Below are 22,114 nucleotides of genomic sequence, written 5' to 3' on the forward strand. Positions count from 1 at the left end.
TTTTGCCCTTAATACACTGGTTTTGAAAGGTTTATGCACTTTTGGATGCATGTTATGCACTAAAATGCAATTTCCACCCATTTTTATATTGTACACCTTTTCCTGATGTTATCCTGAACACAATGCCAAAAGTTGCAAGTAGATAGATGCTGTATTTAAAAATCGATTTATTCTGGTGTTGTTAGTGTTAGGACATTTTGCTATCAAATATAGGAAACAATATCAGGACAATATCTACAATCCTACAATATCAAGAAAACCAGTTGTGTGCGGCAATTTAGCACCTGTTACATGCGTGTGTATTTTCTATTCGAACAAGTGAGAAGGCGGGATAAAATTGCTATGCAACAAAAATTTATTGATAACAACAGAAAAACCGACTCCAAATTTTTATATTCGATTTGAATTTTGTTGGCTGAAATATTGGTAAGTGTAATTTTTTTAATTAATATTTTAATAAATTGTGTATCTGTGAAAAAATTCACTAAGTTATAACTTTTAAAACATACAGAAAATAATGTTAACTATAACAAATGACTATAATAATTTACTTTTTAAACATACAAATATTTTCGGAATACTTCTGAAAGTTTTTCAGAGATTTTCAGATATATTCCGATATTTTTATCAATAAACATTAAAAGTATTTTTGACACTAGATTATTAAATTGTGAGGTATTCTAGTACTAAACGGTACTCCTGCTTTAAGTCAGTAGGATGCACGGTTTTCTGGAAAAATCCATTTTAAAATCTTTCGTTTGTTGAATTTGAAAAAATTTAAAAAAAAATAAAAAAAAAAACAGTGTGTTTGCCGACTTCAAGCAAGACTAACTTTTAGTACTAGAATACCTCATAATTTAATACTCTACTCTCAAAAATGTCTAAAAATTTAAAGACCAATAAGTTATGAGATAAAATATCCGTTGATCTACCCAAGACGGATGCCTATGACCAGTACTATAAATTCACAATTGATAAAATCGATTCATCTCTGGAAGATAAATAAACGTAGCAGTTTTCGTTTTCCTAAATAGAATTTTTCTAAATTCTTTTAAACTCAAAAAACCAAAAAACGAAAAATTTTTCCTTTTGGTACAAAACTATCCCAGACTTTAATAATCCAGTGTCAGAAATGCTTAAAAGTTAGACAGAAAAGTTATTCGATAAAATATCCGTTTCCGTACCCAAAACGGACCCCTATGACCGGTACTAAAAATTGACAATTGATAATTGACATTTGACAATTGACATCTGGTCCGCCAACCAGATGGTCTGATAACATCAAACGGATCGACAGAAACTTGATGCAGACAGCATAGGACAGAAATGCATGGAGAAGACTGAGGGAGACCTATATCCAGCATTGGATAGATCCGGGTTGAATTATGACGATGATGAATTACAAGACGCCATCTTTAAAGAGCTCTAGCTTTCCACGGAAGCATTTTTGAACTACGTGAATTGAGTTAAATTTTCTTAAAATTATCTGAGGAATCTCCGGTTTTCGTTTGTTATGAGAGCTTCTGGACACCCTGTATAATATAATGGGTAGGTAAATTCCCTACTATAACCAATAAATTGTAAAAATTGTTTATTTACTTTTATTGCGTTTACTTAGATAAAAATATGATCTAATTACTTAAAATAAAGATGTTACAGTTTGCTATTAGATTTGAAAAGTGTGTAAAAATTCCGAGACATCATTCAGGAAAATAATATTTAATAGGATACGATTGCTTTAATGATATACAAATTAATTTTTTGTATTATTCATCTTTGCGGTTATCCTGCCAAGTTGTAAACGGTTTTAGACTAGTGTTTTTTAAGCATACTCGACATGGTATGACTCAGAAAATTGTGGTGATATGAATATGTTTGTATAACACCCTGAAATAATTTTACAGACAAACAATTTAATTTTTTTATACGAAATAACTATACAACCATCCTGCCTCTTTGAAAATAGATTTATATTAACCTTCTTGAGATATGTGCGAAATGGCGTGACTTAGAAAATCGTGTAATTTTCCACGAATTTTCTTACAAATTGTTTAACTATATATAGTAAAAAAGGTGTAACTAAACATCCTGCCATTTTGAATAATGTCTACTGAAATTATTTATTTTATAACAAAATTTATTTTATGATTTAGAAAATCACGGAACCAGAGTGAAAATTTTATACAGAATTTTCCAAGAAACAAGTGCAGTTAAACATTAGGTGACGTCATGTCAACATTTTTTTTTGGTCATTTTGAAATAAATATGATTAATTTATTAAGCTGGCAGGACTTGAAAATTATAAAAATTTCATTATTTTCATTACGTGTTGGTATACATCTGTATACTCCCTTAGTCCTTTTGCAACCATCCTGCCCAAAAAATTTTCTTCATAAAATAGATAGTATCCTGTTATTCTATGGATATGGCAGGACTTAAAAATTCATCGCAACTTTTTTTTTAATGGAAAATCTAATTTTCACAGGAAAATGTCACAGGAAACCCATGGATTTTTCCACAAATTGTAAGTACCTTCTCTAACCTTCCAGTATTGCAAAGGGCAGGACTTAGAAAATCGTGGTTGAACTTCTGTTAATATCTCCCGGTTTACATAGGCAGGATTTGGAAAACTCAGTTGGATACTTAAGAACCGCAAAATACCCCAATACTTGAGGAGCAAAGTGTTCAACCAGTCCATCCTTCCTATCATGACATATGCATATCAAACCTGGACCCTAACCAAGGCAAACATGAATAAACTAGCCACAACATAAAGAGAAATGGATAGAACAATGTTAGGTATACGACTGTCAGATAAAAAGAGGAACGACTGGGTAAGATCAAAAACAAAAGTCGAGGACATATCAACAAAAGTGGTCGGACTTAAATGGAGCTTCGCAGGCCACACTGCTAGACAAAAAGACCAACGTTGGAATGCAGGAGTACAACATTGGAGACTTTACCAAAGTAAACGACCGAGAGGAAGACCACAGATGAGGTGGGTTGATGATATTAAAAGAGTAGCCGAAACAAATAAAAGTCCAAACGTGGACGATAGGAGGCTAAGAAGAAGAAGAAGACCTATTGCTTATGTTGAGTCAATCTTAGGAATGAAACTAGATCATAAGTTAACCTGGAAAAGTCATATTTTTCATCTTCGACAAACAACTCAAAATGGGCTAAATTTATTGAAAAGCATATCTCACAAACAATGGGGAGCTGATTCACAAACACTCATAAACTCATAACTGTCTACACAACTGTTATTCATTCTAAACTAGATTATGGCGCAGTTGCTGAAAATTCGTCAAAAACATCAATACTTAAATTGCTAGACCCTGTACATAATACAGCAATAAGAATAGCGCTGGGAGCTCATAATACTAGCCCGATTGAAAGTTTATACTGTGAATCAGTTGAACCTTCCTTTAACTAAGAAGAAACTATCTGAGCCTTGTATATGCAGCTAAATTGTCGGCTAATCCACATATACCGACATTTAAAAACACGTTTGCCGACAGATTCACATCGACATTTGACACCTCACAAAGATTAAGTCCGCCGTTTTATATCCGTATCAAAAGATTACAAAATAGCATACATTTTCCTGAGTTATACATACAATGTAACTAACCTTAAACATCAACCTCCTTGGAGAATACAGCTGCCTATTTATGACACAAGTCTTAGCATCCATGACAAATATGACACACCACATAGTATAATGCATAATTAAAAAGAAAGTAGCAGAGAAATTGAACTATGCTAAGAACTTCCACATTTTTACAGACGCATCTAAATCTGACAATGGGGTAGGATATTCTTTTACAACTTTACACCAAGACTTCTCCTTCTCACTTTTCCTACGATCCCTAACAACACAAAACATTCCTGGAATGTACTATCAAAGTTCTATTAATGTTTAAATGTCCTGGACATTCAAGGAACATTCGGTGAACATCTGATTAAATTATTTTTGGAATGTTACCACAAGACATTCTATGAACATACTACCAATGTCCTATATTTTAAGTGAGGCCATTTACTATTCAATTTTCGTTCATTTTCAAATTTGCCGCGCGTGTTCTATGTAAGTAGGGTCGCGTGCGGTGTGGTCATCACCATCAATGTCACCATCACAGCATCGCATTTCATTTTCATGATAACCTAAAAATTTATGATTGGATGGAAAATGGAAATCAGAATTAGTGGCTATTTTTGCTGTTCTCTATGTTAGTTTTGCTCTGCCTGGATCACTTTTGTTTAAACAATTATGTAAGTAAAATCCGTTTTCAATTTTCTTTATTCTTTATGAAACGAATTAGGTATTTATGCATATTATTACCTGTAAATAGTACCTATTTTTTTTATTTTTAATTGTAAAAAATAGAAAAATTACCATTCATTTTATTTTTTTTTTTTAGAATCAGCTGAAAATGGTCTACAAAAAAAAACCAGGAAGGAAACGTAAGTATAGCCTTGTGGCTATGAAAGGCAAAAGAAAGGTATATTATGTAAAAAGTGTATTGGCTAGTTGGAAGTTCATATTATGAAGAACATTAAAGAAGAAGTAGCTGTATACAATCTTCCACGCAAGCCACGAGACCAAGTATGCATCTCTAGGTTACTACAACCCATTACAACCCTAGATAAGTAACTAAAAATAAATGCACATTTCCTACAGTTGTTATTGTGTAACTACAGTGAACCATGTGCTAGTGCACTGCCCTTTGTTCACCCTAGAGCGACATCAAGCTGGATTACCGACTATATCCAAAGAGTGCTTAAACGGCTTAAATAACGATAGAACTATAAAATTTTGTAAATAAAAAAATATTTATTCCAATCTAAACGTCCTCAGTATATATAATACAAGAATAACAAACCGCTAAACGCCGTAAAAATGAGTGGCGCATACAATATTCCAGCTACAAAAGATCTGATATGAATATTACGTGGCGCGAAAATGTATTTTCATTTTGATCCAAAACAAAATTCTAGTTTTATTTTAAAAGATTTTTTCATAATATTTGCCCAATTTGAAGTAAAACGCGTCACAAAGGAGTAACTTAGATACAGTTTGAATTTTGAAACTCTTTTGTGGCGCGTTTACTTCAAATTTAGCAAATATTATAAAAAAAATCTTTTAAATTAACACCAGAATTTTGTTTTGCATCAAAATGAAAATACATTTTCGCGCCACGTAATATTCATATCAGATCTTTTGTAGCTGGAATATTGTATGTGCCACTCATTTTTACGGCGTTTAGCGGTTTTTTATTCTTGTATCAGGAGTTTTTCAAAGTTATTCATAAATTAAATGTACAAAGTTGAATGCAATGTTTCTCGATTACACGTTAAGTTTTATAAATGGTCGCCTTTGTCGCATTACTTCCCAAATGATCTAATGTCCATCTAATGTACACTAGATTTTTTTATATTCACAATACATTGAAAAAAATATTGGGATGGCCGGTAAATGAACTTGGATTGCCCGTTGCCAGATCAAATTAGCGTCGTAACCACTACAACTACATAAACCATTTAGGGAATAATCGTTAATTTGATTATATTTTGTAGCTTAATAACTTCTAAACGGCTTAACTGATTTTGTTCACTTAACATGAGTTTGAAACATATTGACAAGTAGTATCTTATGCATCTAAGGTCAAGTATGATAACTGAAGCTATTACAGGAATTATTGAGCTTAATAACCGTTTTTTCCATAAGAAATAGATTTAATCATACTTATCAAGCCTATAGCTTAAAAATTCGAATTTTCCCTGATATAAAGTATACACCTTTAGATTCGTCTAGAGTCCTTCTACAAACGCTCAGTTATTGGCGTAATTCGTAGGTTGAAATTTGGAGTAGTTGTCGAAAAACCAAAATTTTCAAAGTTTAGTTTTTCAGTTTTTCGGCTATACTGAGCCGTGTGTATGTCTGATCCTGACAGCTTAGACACCATTTGAAAGGTTAACTCAACGCTATTGATTTGGTGTATTTACAGTTCTCCTGTCTCCTCTTGAACCGAAGATATATACCGCCAAAAAATATGCCGTTTTTTACATACCAAGTCCTATATCTGGCTTATGGGTAGTCAAAACTCACAAACTACACCGGTTCTGAATCGATCTTCAGCCCCTCTTCAAACACAGAGAAAATAATTCAGATCGGTTTAACTTTTCCACACACAAATATACATACATACATACATATCCACAAACATTTTCCCTTTTTTAAATAAAAATTGACTCATATTTCTGAGCTCGGTAACTTTTGAACGGTATAAATAATTTTCAAAATTAGACATGCGTTGGAGAGGTAATAATCAGGACTATTACAAGCGGCAAAGGTCGAAGTTAAATTTTCGAAGTTTTTGGGAGTTCTGGGGACGAGAACGAAAAACAGACCCTAAATAGGAAGGGCCGTAAAATCCATACCCTTGGACCAAAATGAATGGTTGACATATGAATGGGTGAGTCTTTTCCTGAACTTTAAGATGGGAGTATGCCCAATTTTCAATTCAGTCAGATTTAGAAAATCGAAAATTTCGTGTATATATAGTGTCGCGTGTAGGGGGTGTAGGTGTGCGCCACTGGCGAGAACTGCCGTTCCCTGGTAATACATATTTATTTATATTTAGTATATTAAGTTATTGCATATTATATTAAATGATTATCAAAAGAAGACAGAAAAGTTCATTTTCGCCTACATAATTTTGTCGGAATATTATATTAAGTTCTATTTCCTGCCTTAGAAGGTCCATTTTATGAGGTATTCAGTAAAAATTTATGTCGATGTTTGGAGAGGAAAGCAGGCTATTCAAAATGGGGCTTACCGATAAAGCCAAAAGATTATCCAGTGTTGTGCGAAAGGATAAAGTTAATATTCGTACCGGAATTCTGAAAAATAAATTAAATTGACATGTTAATATAGCCCCGTTCAGGTAGCTACGATAAAAATTTAAAGTAATATATTATTCAAATATAGTAGTCCAGGAACCTAAGCTTTTCACCTCGCAATTTTTACAGAATGGATCGATTCGCTTGACAATTTGGGAATAAGTAGTGGATAGTCCAAAGATCAAAATCTATATGATGCCGAAAGGCGCTTTTACCATGGAACTGGTTGCCACCCCATCTTAGGGGTGGACATTTTTTATTATATTTTGACCGCAAAAGTTGATGAAAACATTAATTCTAAGCAAAAAATGTTCTCTACATTTTTTTAATAAAATTAATATTTTTCGATTTATTCGCTATCGAAAGTGTTAGTTTTATATTGAAAAAATCAATGTTTTTCGATATTACACTCATATACGATTCACTCAATTTTTGCCGTAGAACAATTTTTTTCAAACCAAGTTCTTGGGAATTAAATAACCTACAATTTCATATTTAAACATTTTTTCTTATCTCTGATGCTAATGTTTCTATTCTGAAGAAAATGGTATTTTTTACCAAACTACAAAAATTCGTTATTCGCTTTTAACTCCAGTTTTTTAAAAACTAATCATTCTAAGCCAGTCAAATTTCTGGCATCTATTACTAATACATAAATAAAGAAGTATGAATATGGCCAATGACTAAAAACACCGCTCACTTACATTATTATGCTTCCAATTGGATTTCTCCTTTTTTTTTCAAAAAAATATATTGATTTTTTAAGCGTAACTTTTTTATTGTTTATTCTAGAAAGTTTGGTATTGTCCAAGTAAAAAATACTGTGGAATAGATTTAAGCCGGTGAAATATGATATTTTTCAAATATAGAAGTTAGGTCAAACGTTTAAGAAGCGGCCCTTTGAAAGCATCTGTGTTTTACGGCCAGATCTCCCGCATATCTATTCACAAGTTTCGTGCAAACATTAGTTTTAGTTCGGTAGCCTAGCAGTGTATTAGTACTGGAGTGTACGTGTGTTAAGTGATACGAGTGTTTTGTTTGCTGTAATTATTGTGAATATTGGTTTAGTATTTCGTTTGGAGAGTGCCAAGTGTTGATTATTGTAATTTAATGTAATTACTAAAGTAATTACTACAGTGCTAGTGTGAATGTAATTACTAAAAAAAAGAGCTCGTAAAGAAGATTCGAATGCATTTAAATGCAGAAACACAGCAAGTATGTTTGAATGTATACAAAAATCTACGTACGAAATTCGGCTTCGATGAAACACTATTGGCGCAAGCCACCTCTGATTTAAAAGAAATTCCACTTTCTACTGTATATAAAATAGTTAAAAATGAACCCTATCATCGCAAGAAACGATGTGACTACAAATTTTCAAGACCTTTAAATCCTTCACTTGTAAAACTATTGAAAACCACAATATACGACTGCTACAAAAGCAATGAAATACCTACAATAAAAATAATAAGAAAGAAATTGGAAACCACCGGTCGAAATATGAACTGCTGTGAGAAAACTCTTCAAAATTGGATAAAAAAAATGGGCTTTAAGTTCAAAAAAATAAATAAACGTCAAGCAATTATGAAAAGCCAAAGAATAGTCAACAGACGTAATATGTACCTAGAAGAAATTACTAAATATAGGCAAGAAAATAGGAGAATTTATTATTTAGATGAAACTTGGTATGATACCCACGATACAGTAAAGAAAGGATGGACAGATGGTTCAAGCATATGCATACCAGAAATGCCTGCAAATAAAGGCTCGCGACTAATTATTGTACATTGCGGAGGAAGTGAGGGATGGGTTCCGAATGCTTTAAAATTATGTGGGAAGAAAATGGAAGATTGTAACGTTGACTACCACAAGAATATGGAAGCTGACATTTTTGAAGATTGGTTTGAAAACTCGCTGATCCCAAACTTGGAGAAAAACAGCGTAATAGTGCTTGACAACGCTTCCTATCATTCCCGAGAGCTCACTAAATTACAAAATACATCTTCAAAGAAAGCTGACCTGCAAAATTTTTTAATGGAAAATGATTGGTATTTCGAAGATTTTTACACAAAAAAAACAACTTATTGAAGTTCTACACACGAAGCAATTTAGAAAATTATACGCTCTAGAGCAGGGGTTCTCAATCTGTGGTACATGTACCACTGGTGGTACATCTCATTGTTTCGGGTAGTACACAAAACACAAAAATACAGCCAAAATTCAGCATATTAATAGTTAGTTAGATTACCAAGCTCGACAGATATTTCAGTTAGGTGGTACCAAGAATAATTTTAAAAGGATTTGGTGGTACATGACTCAAAAACATTGAAAACCACTGCTCTAGAAAGTATTGCCGAAAAGCATGGACACACTATATTGAGACTTCCCCCCTACTTTTTTGTTTTCAATCCTATTGAGTTAATTTGGGGACAATTAAAACCAAGTATAAGGCGTTCAAATAAATTTCCTAAATTTGACAAAAAGGTAATTGAGATAATTAAAAAAGAAGTAGCCAATATTACCAAAGTAGACTGGCAGAAAAGAATCGCCAAAGTGATCAAAGTGGAAGAATATTATAATACGAAGATTGGGCACTTCCACATTAATGGTGGAAATAAATTTATTATTGAATTGGGCGATGATAGTGACGAAGAAAATACGGAAGAAGGAGAAAATGAGTTAAGTGTATCAGTATTTTAATTGTTGTGTTGTGCAATTCATTTTCCAAGCATAAGTGTACTAATGAAAAGACTCGATTAAAAAAATATTTTTAGATTTTGTATTTTTAATAAAAAAAGAGCGGGAACATGCTTGCATTTTGTGCTGAATTTCAAAAGTTTTGAACTGTATACCTAAAGTAATTTTAGATTTAATCCTGTTTTTATAAAGTTCTTTTAGTATCAGTAATTCTAACAATAACAAGATTAATTATAAAAGCTATTCTGCATCAGTTATTAATGCAAGCATGCGGTAAGAGGGAGGTCCCTGTGAGGTTAAATGTTATTAAAAAATTGATAAAATTAATTTTAGCACATACAATATTATGTCCTGCTTTAACGGTATTTACCTAAGTATAAATAAATATTTTTAACTACATATTTAATTACCAGAAAACACCAGCTGCCGGCCTAATATTAAAGAAGAACAACCCAAAGAAAGCTACAAATATTACCTATTATACTATATAGATTGCTTGAACAATAACAAATAATTTTGTAGGTTTCTACAAGATCTATAAGGGTATTAATATTAAATCCTTTTAAATCCTCAGTCGATCAGATTAGCCAAGCGGACTGAGGCGCACGGTTGACAAATCTATAGTGGATATGCGGTCGAGGCGATCGAGGTTCGAGCCCCAGCCCGGTGAATAGAAAAATAAAGAGGCTGACGTTTTAGTCTAAAATTCTAAAAAGAATCTACGGCTTGGTCTGGAATAAGCTGGTGTCTGATCGGCCTATGGAGGAGCGGTACGGCAAGGGATAAGTGCTTGCGGCTCGGTGACACTCCTCCATAGATCACTACCGGAAGGGCGTTGACGCCTAAAAAACGGTGTATATATTGTAACGTTACAAACGTCACATCTTTGATATTTTATGTTTAAATAATTATTTTACCATATTTCCTTTAATATTTCATTAATAATTATCTTCTTCTAATTGGTTTACCCATTTTCCCCTTTAAAAATCGGTTGGCTCTCTCTTTTATTACCTTCTTTTATTATCTTCTATTTAATATATCTCTTTCATTTAAATCATCATACTGAACATACCTCGTATATTCATACTCTCCAAATATCTGTATTTTCAATACGGAACATGCCGCTACTTCATAGTACTTGGTTGTCATTTTAAACGTCGTTTTCAATGACAGTGTCACTTCATCGACTTGACCCCCTACTCCCTGACATACACTGGAAGGGAAAAATTAATCCTTAAAAAGGCATGTAATTCGAAAAATAAATCATTTCTATTTCAACAAATCATCTTCCTCTTGGGGTGAGTTACACATAGTTTTTTTTAATAATTTCTTACAATAATTATATTTCTCCATCTAACAGTTTTTATATTGTTTTTTTATCTAACCTAACTTCCAATGTCAGACCATGTGTTCTGATATTTTAGTTTCAAATATAATTTATTTTTAATTTACATGTATGCACGTTTGGTAATCAGAATTTTAACTATTCTCATCTAAATTCTATGTAATTTACCCTTGCCAATTACTATTTCTGAATACTGTTTGGCAAAGGTATATTTTGGTTTTTCTTCTTGATGATTGATATGTGTCTCTGTTTTATAGTTTTTGGGAATAAAGATCACAGTCCTCCCTCCGGGAGCTTCAAGCCATCCACACCGGTGATGGAACTAGGGCTATACCACAACAATGGACCATGAAATCTAGGCTGCAACACTGAACATCTTTTGCTGCACTGACCTAGGGCCTCAACATCTGCCCAGGTCAAGAGAAGTCCACAGCAGTACCATACGACATCAAGAAGATACCATCAGCTACCAAAAGCCATAAGTATAATCAAGAATTGTTAGTTTTTGGCAAGAATTTGAATACATTTGTTAATGCAATTTACTAAGTCATTTTATTTATTATATCAGTAAAAGAGCTGTGACAGTTCTGGCTATTTGGTGGAGGCGCCCCATGTTATTTCTTATGGGAAAACGAATAAAATCGCTAAGGTTCATTCTGGTCATTTTTGACTCTTTTTGTGTTGGAGGCGCGACGGCTCATCGGATCGTTACGTGTGAGGGGTCGTTGGAAAGCGGAGGGGGCAACGAATACGTTAACACAAAAAACAAACGCAAAGATATTATCAAAAGGGCATTACTACATATCTCCGTTGTTAGTGGTCTGATTTTAATGATTAAAACGTTAAATGAAAGAGGAGGGTGTAGCGAATACGTTAAGATAAAAAACAACCACACATAGACAATATCAAAACGGCACTATTTCATATCGCCTTTGCTATTGATCTGATTTTAGTATAAGAGATATAGAATGAATGGAGATATGCCAATCGAGAAAAAACAAACAGGACAACAGTACCAAAACACTACTATATCATATCTTCGTTGCTATTGGACCTATTTTAACGTGTAAAATTAATGTGAGATTACTATGAGAGTTCTTTCGTCTTATCAAACAAACCGCCTACACTATGTCCAAGCAATCTAGCATCTATATGTCAGCGTAAAAGACACTCCTTCAGCCTATGGCGTCTCTCTCTCTCTCTCTCTCTCTCTCTCTCTCTCTCTCTCTCTCTCTCTCTCTCTCTCTCAAAACAATTCATAAAAGATACAGACGAGGTGTCGCTGAAAACGATATACCCTACAGCAGCCTATGAGGTATTACTAGAAATAGTATATGTCGAAGAGCGTATACCATTCTTACAGTATGCCCAAACCAACAAACATCCTCAATATTATATTCTCTGATTGAGTACTACTATACATGGATCTCCCTCCAATCATACACCTGCTCTTTGCAAAGAAATGTAAATTACTAAATACAGATGTATTGTGAGTTGCATACAATATTTTATCTACAGAAAGTCAGGTAATATTATGAAAATCACCAAATACAAATGGTATTGTGAGTTGCATACTTTATTTTATCTACGGTAATTTATTTTATCTACGGTAAGTCGGGTAATATTTTATTTTGTAGGTTGGTAGTGTACTTCCAGTCTCGGGTTAATAATGGAAACATACTGGTATGATGTATATGTTGACATAGAAAAGGCATTTAACATAGTGTAATAAGCAGTAATAAAAAATACATGTACTATATTTTACCTATGACCATAAATTAATTTAGAGTGCATAGCTACAAAGACTGTTTGAAAAAATGTTAGCAACGACAGTCAAGCAGTAACTAATGGTTAAAATAAGTATCTAAAAACGTTAATAAAATAATGTTACTAACTAAGCGACGGAATGTGTGTAAAGCGATGTATAAAAAATGATGTAAGCATGCAATGAATGAAAGGTAGTCAATTCGGTCGAACATAAATTTGTTGAAAAAACAAAAATATGTTCTTAACAGCAGTCACCAACGTGAAGGTACGACTACATCGACCGCCATGTTAGTAAGGATGATGGTTAGTAGGAATGAATTATTTTACATTATATGATAATATGTTTAATAATAGCAATATACGTAACTTACGTACTAAGATCAGCTCATTATTATGTAACTTGGTTTAGTAGACATCTTTTTATTGATCTGTTAGACATCTTTTACGTATTCTAATTAATGTTAAAACATCGATACTTTGGTGTTAATTCATTCGGTACTATGTTCTGTAGTATTCAAAATGAATTATTGAGGGTAAATTTGTTCGATAACTCTAGGTTATCTAATCTTAAAACTAGGTATTTTTCCGACTCCTGTTTTGTGACAGGCTATCGAAGACTTAAAACTAAATCGGGGGAAAGAAGACCATTAAGTTATCGATTGTCTTAACTTGCAGGCTACATGAGCAACGGCTCCAGAGTTAACTAGAACAGCTCATTATTTGCCTGTTATATATAGTTATGTGGTCTATAACAGATATCTTTTTAGTGGTCATAACTAAACATCTTTTTTATATGGGCTAATCTTAATAATTATACTTAATTTAGAGATAATATATACAAAACTAAGATCTATTAGAATTATCATATTATATAAAAACGATGAGTAAGGAAAGGTTGAGAAAGGGGATGTAGTAAAAAGGGTCTGTTCCAAATATTACATAATAAATAAATAAAGTTTTAAAGAATGGCATGATTCAATCACCTAAATATGCTAGTCATATTGGTATAAAATTATGAGTGATTTTAAAAGGTGAAAAGAGCAATATAATAAAAAGTGACTGATTCAGATGTAGGTATCAATATTGTAGTTGTAATAAATAAAGCTTTAAAAATGACTATTCAATTAACATCCATCTTAAAGTCAATCAAATTATCAAGGATAAATGTTAAAATAGGATTGGCTTATTGAAATCTTACTTTGTGGTAAATCTAATCCAAGTCCAGCTCAAGATTATCAACTAAATAATGCCCCCAAGGAAGCGTGTCATAAGACTCCGGAAGGTGATTTCTTTTATCATCATTAGGGCTGAGCGCAATCTTGCTTTGTGTTATGGTATAAACATGGTGCTTATCTGAGCGTATTAGATTCTGTGAGGCGGTCTTTGTTGTAAAGTTATCTAAACACTCGACGTAGTCTTCGAAGCTAATTTTAGTGTTTACAACAGATTTCTTAACCCCCTTCGCCTTCTTTGTCACACCATAATTTTTAATAAGTATTTCAATCTCATCGTCCTCATACTCCTGATCTATCAACTTCCTCCTCAGTTTTTTGATGTCATTATCTGTGATAGCTACCTTGGTCGTGTATAATTTAGATCGGAGCCCTATGTAATCAGTCATAATGCAGCCATTATTCTCATCTTTCATCATACCCAACACCTTCTTGTTAAGCTGGGGAATGCCATAAATATTGTCTTTAGGGTAGTCAGACGTGTCAAAGTGCCGATGGCAGTCTGTTTTCATAGCCTCATAGGGATCCTTTTCCCGTATCTCCACGATCACACTATCGGTATCTGTATAGCAGGTCGTAAAGTTCTCACCAAACCTTCTATTTAAATACCCATAGTGAAAATCATATATCGTAGTTTTAGCTAAATCCAGTATACTCATGCCCACATATATTGGTTTATCTAACCATATTTCCGCTCTATTCATCTCGACAGCTACCAAATTTTCATTAAAAATAGTAACATTCTTAAACAATGGACTGCTTATTCGAGCTTCAGCTCCATAACGACCATCCCATTCAGTAAGCAATTTAATATCAACGCGCTTGCGTACATTTTCCATGGTCTTGCCGAACACAGCATTGTTCATAAGTTTGAAAAGATTTTTCTCAAATTCATTTTTCGCTGCCTTCCGGAGATTTGTATTCAAGTCAATGTATGACTTTAACCAAGGAGACTGCTTAAATTTCAGGACTCGGTGAATCTTTTTGAGCACCAATCCGTGAGCTAGCGCTTGCTTCAAGGCCCTGTAATGAATTACGTATCTTTCTTTATCATGAAGGGTAGCCATTAATTTGGTTTGCTCTCGCGGTCGTTTAGGAGGAAGCATAGTTTTAGGGTTCAATGATTGGGGGCAAAACGGAAGATCTTTATGACTATCGTGGATATGTTGGGGGTACGCCAGATCGACCTCGAGAAAGTACCCTTCAGAAGCATCGTCAGCTATGGATAGGACATCAATGTTGGCATCGACCCATTCGAAGCCTCCATATGGAAGGAATTGAGACATTGCCCAGCCATATTGATTATTGACATCGAAATACATCAGATATGAGTCGGGCTTCGATGGATCGTAAGATGTCATATACTTGTTATTAGCGTGGACGCGGCGTTTCGAGCAAACTTGACTCAAACCACCACGAATACCACGCTCCACAAACAAAAACATATCTGGATCTGTTAAAAGCTCCAGTTCCTGTTTTGTGTGCTTAAGCATTGCATCCCACGTGAAGCCGGGAAGAGTAAAGTAATGAGCTGGGTCAAGATTATATGTTTTGAGACAACTGGTTCGAAATTGCTCAAAGACGTCTGCAAGAAGAAGAATGTCCGTTTTCATGTATAAATCGACATAATCCCCGAGAGTGGAACAGGAGAATGAAGACCAGACATCTTGGGCTCTATGATAATGCCGACGGGGACATGGTTTATCGTCAAGTTTATTATAAAAAGACTCAATAGGAGGTAGAGACGTTTCAGTAAATTTTATAAAAGAATCAATATAATCATATGGCATGATTCCTTTCTTAGTTAAAAGATGAAAATTCTCCTCAGGAAGCGAAGTATATTGAGAGCGGAGATTAGGATATTCGGTCAAATAAGAAGAGAGCTTATCGAGAGAAGACGCCAAAAATCGAAAACTATCGATAAAACGGAATTTAATTCGTGCATCATCAATGTGTTTCGTAAAAGAGATATATTTCTCCTTAGTAATAGGAAGAAGATCTACGGGGCCTTTGATGTGAGTGGCAATATCATTAACAATGAAGTGGGCGTCATATCCGCTAAGGTTATGAAATATCACTGGGATAGTGTGAGCATCTTTATAATTAATGTTACACCCTTCATGGGCAGCCCCTCTGTAGTTATGTTCTGGAGTGAGGTGGTTGTGGTCCCGCACTTTCTTATCATCGAGGGAGAAGCGCTGCTCGCAGATATGGCAATGAGTGGCTGCATGAAAATCACTCTCTTGCTGAGATGTCATATCTATATCATATGGGCACATAAACACTGTAGAAACATTCACAGCAAGCTGATTAAGTTCATCTGCAAACCATTTCATACAATCCTTTCCTCGATATGAGCTATAAAACGATAGGGTATCATCATATGAACATTTGAAGAAATACCCAACGGCTACAGGAATGTGTTCCTGATGTTTCTTAGGATCTCCTGTACGTTTTAGAGCACTTTCGAGATCTGCGTAAACGGCGAAGGGGGCTTTAATCTTATTCCAGAAATTCTTAAATCTAAGCATTTTACGACTTTGTTCTGGCATTTTGATGGCTGTTTCATTTATTCTTACACAATCGTTGGTGTGGGCTTCTAGCTGTGTAGACGATGAAAATGGTTGTAAACACCTATCACAGATAACATCTGATCGCCCTTTGCAGCATGCCTTATGAACATTTAGCTTTTCCTTAGTAATAAAATAATGTAAACAACTATCGCAGAAATATTTTGTTCCATCACGTTTGCTAAGCTGCTTGGAAAGGAGGCGGGATAGATTTTTTATCCAAACGTAATGATATCTAATCGGACCTTGCTCATCATATGTATCTTGAACAAGAAGAAGATTCACATGTTTATCTTTCTTGTTCTTTGTTAGGAAGGTTGGGAGGGTCGTATAGTTTTTCTTCTCCTTTTTCAAAATGTACACGTTGATCGATATATTATTCTGCTTTTCAAAATTCGGAATCTGTTTGATGGTCATAGGCCACTGAATACCTTTAAGTTTAAATACACTCGAGTAGTGCGGGTAAGATGTCATTAAATCGACATTTTTATTTGTAGGGTATAATGCCGATATGATAGCCCATGCAAAGCATGCCTCGTCATCGTTTTTAACATTAATGCACGCCTTCTTTCGTTTTATCTGAGGGGGGAGTTCAATGTATGAGGAGCCAAGCTGCGGTGTAAATTTGTTAATGTTGACCCCCAGGTTAACAACTGCCTTTAGAGCCCATCCAGAATCGCGTTCTTGGAATTCTTCCAAGTCTCTGGAGATGGGCTCCACTACTTTTTTTTCGAACCATTCATCAATATTCGTATCTCTATAGATGGGGGAGTTTGAAGTAGTGAAATACTTGGTATCATTGAGGACCTTATCTCCGCTGGCTACTTGAAATTCTCCACCAAATACCATATTGACCTTTACTGCCTCATCAGTCTTAAGAGCGTTATGAATTCTACGTTTGAATAGGGCTTTGCAATCTCCCAGGAAACTACCCGGGTCCTTGTGTTTAAGGTTTGAGATGACTCCAGTTCTAATTCTTGAATTAAATGCAGATATAGTGTCATCCCATTGTACCCTATGCTTTGCAGTCTGCTTTGTTGGTGTCAGTCCCGCCCCCTTCTTCTGTTCGGCTTTTAGTTGGTTTCTTAATGTTTTCACCTGCCGCATCTGGGCTTCGAGGTGCTGCTTTTCACCAATCGTCTTGGCATATCTCATGGAGTTCCTTAATTTTTTGGATGTCTTATTACATTCTATCAACCCCTTTCTTAAATTTTCATCATTATAATCATTTTTGATTAAGCCTAAGATGGATGCAATTAACTGAATAAGTTTAGCCAACATGTCTAAACACAAAAGTTATTATTCAAAGATAGATTAATAATAATTTTTTTAATTATAAAAAAACCAAAAAATTAACCAAAAATCTGTATCAAAAAATCAAAAAGTTATCCCTCACCAGAGCACGTCTAAACGATTTCAAACTCACCAGACCACACGTCTGAACGCTAGGAATATCTGAAACAGAATGAAGAAAATACCATAATGAAGACTATTAAATATACTGTTAGTTGGACGGAAAACTGAATGGTATTATGTTATGCTCAAAAGGCCCCTCAAATGTCTAAATGTGTGCTTGTTCTTCCATAAGAATCAATGTAAAAGTGCTGCATTTAAGACATTTATTGAACTTGGTTAGATTTTTCCCTGCTCATGGCATGAGTGGTTCTAGTGAGCTATGACTATGATTCAACGCGGAAAGAACATAAAACTAGATACGGAACAAACGATGAATACAGAGCGTTATCGAAAAAATCCGAAAACAGTGCGGAATAACAAACAGTAGCTGGTAGGAAAATCTCCAATTTAAGATTTGCTGATGACACTACACTTATAGCAGCAAATGAGCAAGAAATGCTTGATCTCCTACGAAGAGTTGAGTAAGAATGCTGCGCATACCTTGGACAGCTCATAGGACAAACGTTTCCATTGTAAATCAACTCGACATTAAATAGAGGCTGTCCACACTATGCATGCAACGAATTCTACAATTCATCAGTCATGTGGTTCGCAGAGGTGACGATAGTTTGGAAATATTAATCTAGAGGACGATTACCAACTAGATAGTCCGACCAAATTATGAATTCAGCTGAAAACTCATTCCGCGAAGTTCTTAGAGTAGCTGAAGATAGAGACCAATGAAACAGAATTGTTAGGAATATTGGAAGAAATCATGATCCTCAGTAATGGGGAAACGACAAGAGAGAGATGATACATGAAAGTATCAGTAGGTTTTAGTTGTCTCAAGTTATTTAGGATTTTTTTTCGTTTAGTTATAAGTTGTCTCTTTAAATCCTTATTCATTGTAGGTATCAACGTCTGAACAGCTTTGAATCAGGTCTTGAACAGGTCTCGAACAGGTCTCGATCAGGTCTCGATCAGCTTTGATCAGGTCTCGAACAGGTCTTGAACTGGTCTCGATCAGGTTTTGATCAGGTCTTGAACAGGTCTTGATCAGGTTTTGAACAGGTCTGATCAGGCCTCGAACAGGTCTCGATCAGGTCTCGATCAGGTCTTGAACAGCTTTGATCAGGTCTTGAACAGCTTTGATCAGGTTTTGAACAGGTCTGATCAGGTCTCGAACAGGTCTGATCAGGTCTCGATCAGCTTTGATCAGGTCTTGAACAGCTTTGATCAGGTCTCGAACAGGTCTTGAACAGGTCTCGAACAGGTCTTGAACAGGTCTCGAACAGGTTTGATCAGGTCTCGAACAGGTCTCGAACAGGTCTCGAACAGGTCTGATCAGGTCTCGAACAGGTCTCGAACAGGTCTTGAACAGGTCTGAACAGGTTTCAAACTGGTCTAAATATATCTGTTCGATATCAGAACAGTTATGAAATTATTTAGTGTGTACATGTGTCAAGGAGCTTACTGAAGAGACCAGCGGATACCAACACAATTACTTAAAAAATATGCAACGGAAGGGCGAAGAGAGCATAGACGAAGAAGATGAACACCTTCAAACATATTGGCATCATTCACCAGATATTGATAGAGCTTACGATCCACAGTATGTTTGGCAAACTGATAAATGGATGATGGGCGATAAGGAAATCAAATTTACTCCCAAAAATGATTGGATTAACGATAACAAGTATACAGCTACTTGTGGGCTATATAATTTACTATTTTATAAAAATCCACAAGACTACGACAAAGGACAGCCTTAATTATAAAAAAATATTAGAAGTCACATATATGCATAGAGATTCCAGAGAATATTTAAGACATCAAGCATTCCCGGATAAATTTAATAGACTCATCAAGCCTTTGTTTAAAAATGAGCAACCACATCGTCGAGGCTGCTTTGAAAATGCCAAGAAAAATTAAAAAAAAAACGTCGCAATAGTGATGAACAATCTAATTGACAATTTAAACAGCGCACAGACATAGAATGCGAGACACCATCGTTTAACCGTTATGCCGTTAGGTCCATGTGTGAAAATGTTAAAATAAATCGGCTAGGGCATCTAGTTTTTTAATTTCCAACTTTAACAGTGTACTAGTACTAATTTAAATAAAAATAATAAAATAACAGTGTTTTTATTACTTACCCAATGCAGCACTAAGATTGACAATTCATTTTTATAAAATAAAATGCAACACGATTACTCTCATACTGTTAAAAATTCATTACTGTCATACTGAGAATCAGCTATACTTGGTAGTATATTGTTAAAAAGAAGGAATACGGTAGAATGTAGCATAAAAAAGCTACTATTTTTTAAATAAATCGTAAAATTATTTAAAAATATAAGGACAGATGTATCATACAATTTATAAAAACAAGAAATAAGAAATAAACCATAAAATACTATTATCCTAATGTAGATAGCAATCAAATCCCGTCTCGTTTCTGTCTTATAACAAGAAAATGACAAAACAAGACGAAGTACTTGCTACATATGTCATCAAAAGGCATTATTTTTGAAAATAAAACATAAATCAATAAAAAATATGAGGACAGGTACATCATACAATTCGGAAAAAACAAGAAATAAAAAATATTTGTAAATCAAATTAGAAATTAGAAATAAACCGTATAATCAAATACCTTTAAAAGAAATAAAATTATATTAATTTGTTATTATGTGCTAAAAATAATTGCAGAAAACAAGAAATCTCTACATTTGCTAAATACACCTACCTTATAAAAGTATACACACACACACTTCACTGAATTCACTATTTCCTTCGCTCATCTACAATGTTCTTGTTAGATTCTGTCATTTTATACCCTCTCTTATCTCAGCTTAAAATTCTAGAACAAAATAATATATTTATCGTTTTTATTAGTAGAAACCGCATCATAAAACTGATCTTTTGACCTGTAAAAATGTAGTTTGATAACAACTTATTTACGTCAGAGTTGACCTTTTTGACCTGTAAAAATGTAGTTTGATAACAACTTATTTACGTCAGAGTTGACCTTCTTGATCTGTAAAAATGCAGTTTAAAATATTTATAAAAATAATTCTAAGTCTTTGATTATTCATTTCATACAAATTATATAATATTTTCGTAAAATATACTAGGATTTGATATTGATTTTACATTTCTTCTTTAAGTACATTGTGGACGTTGGCTATTAATTTGTAAATTCTGATGTTGCTTACGTACGGCACTTCTGAATAGTTCGACCAAACGTAAACATTCGCATTGCGCAATGCGCATCCATGTGCATCCAAACCACTTCCACAGATTTTGGACCCACGAATGTTTTCTTCTGACCAACCCTTGCGTACTGTCTATTTTGCCCTTGATAATAAATTGTGTTCGCGATTTCTTCCCCTTTTCCGATTATGTGGATTAGCTCCACGTTGGCTACATGTTCGGTCTAGTATATATGAAGAATGCGTCGGTACACCCACATTTCAAATGCAACTTCTTTTTCTTCTTCTTCGTGAGCGTCTAGACCTTTCTAATGGTATATTGTATGGAGCACTTGGTGCAAAATTGAGCGAATTAGGATTTGCTAGAGATCAAACTGCGATAAGCGATCTTTCTATGCCAATGGTTTTGTTTTAGTGTCAATAACAATAAATAAGCGTTTGCAGTTCGACCAAGCTACCGCAACGGCCTTTATGGTACTGTACCATATATCTTTTGAACGGATAAGCGGAAATCGATGTATGACCCATCAAATTAAAGGATTTTGAATGATGAATTACGTTGTGGTGTCTGTTTTAACAAAATGCCACGTATAATGCCTTTTTGGTATCCTATAAATAAATTTTATATCGATATGTATTAGTACAAAAGTATTGAGAATTTGACGTTGGTTCGTTTTATGATGTTTTTGGTCATACATAATGATCGTATCGCACTTGGTCAGTGATTTTCGTAATATGCATGAAAATACCTTTCTAATGGTATATTGTATGGAGCACTTGGTGCAAAATTGAGCGAATTAGGATTTGCTAGAGATCAAACTGCGATAAGCGATCTTTCTATGCCAATGGTTTTGTTTTAGTGTCAATAACAATAAATAAGCGTTTGCAGTTCGACCAAGCTACCGCAACGGCCTTTATGGTACTGTACCATATATCTTTTGAACGGATAAGCGGAAATCGATGTATGACCCATCAAATTAAAGGATT

At 34.3% G+C, this 22,114-nt stretch overlaps 1 protein-coding gene across 1 annotated transcript; it reads right to left on the minus strand.

Annotated features, from left to right (window-relative positions):
* Positions 1 to 13,925: 13,925 nt before the first annotated feature.
* On the minus strand, positions 13,926 to 17,798 carry LOC126883764 (uncharacterized). Its single transcript, XM_050649428.1, has one exon. The coding sequence runs from the start codon at positions 17,796 to 17,798 to the stop codon at positions 13,926 to 13,928; it is 3,873 nt and encodes a 1,290-aa protein (XP_050505385.1).
* Positions 17,799 to 22,114: the final 4,316 nt, after the last annotated feature.

This window comes from Diabrotica virgifera, chromosome 4, assembly GCF_917563875.1.
Source record: "Diabrotica virgifera virgifera chromosome 4, PGI_DIABVI_V3a".
Lineage (NCBI taxonomy): Eukaryota > Metazoa > Arthropoda > Insecta > Coleoptera > Chrysomelidae > Diabrotica > Diabrotica virgifera.

Excerpts from the sequence above, each read along its gene's own strand:
- LOC126883764 (XM_050649428.1), bottom strand. The coding sequence starts at position 17,798 with ATGTTGGCTAAACTTATTCAGTTAATTGCATCCATCTTAGGCTTAATC.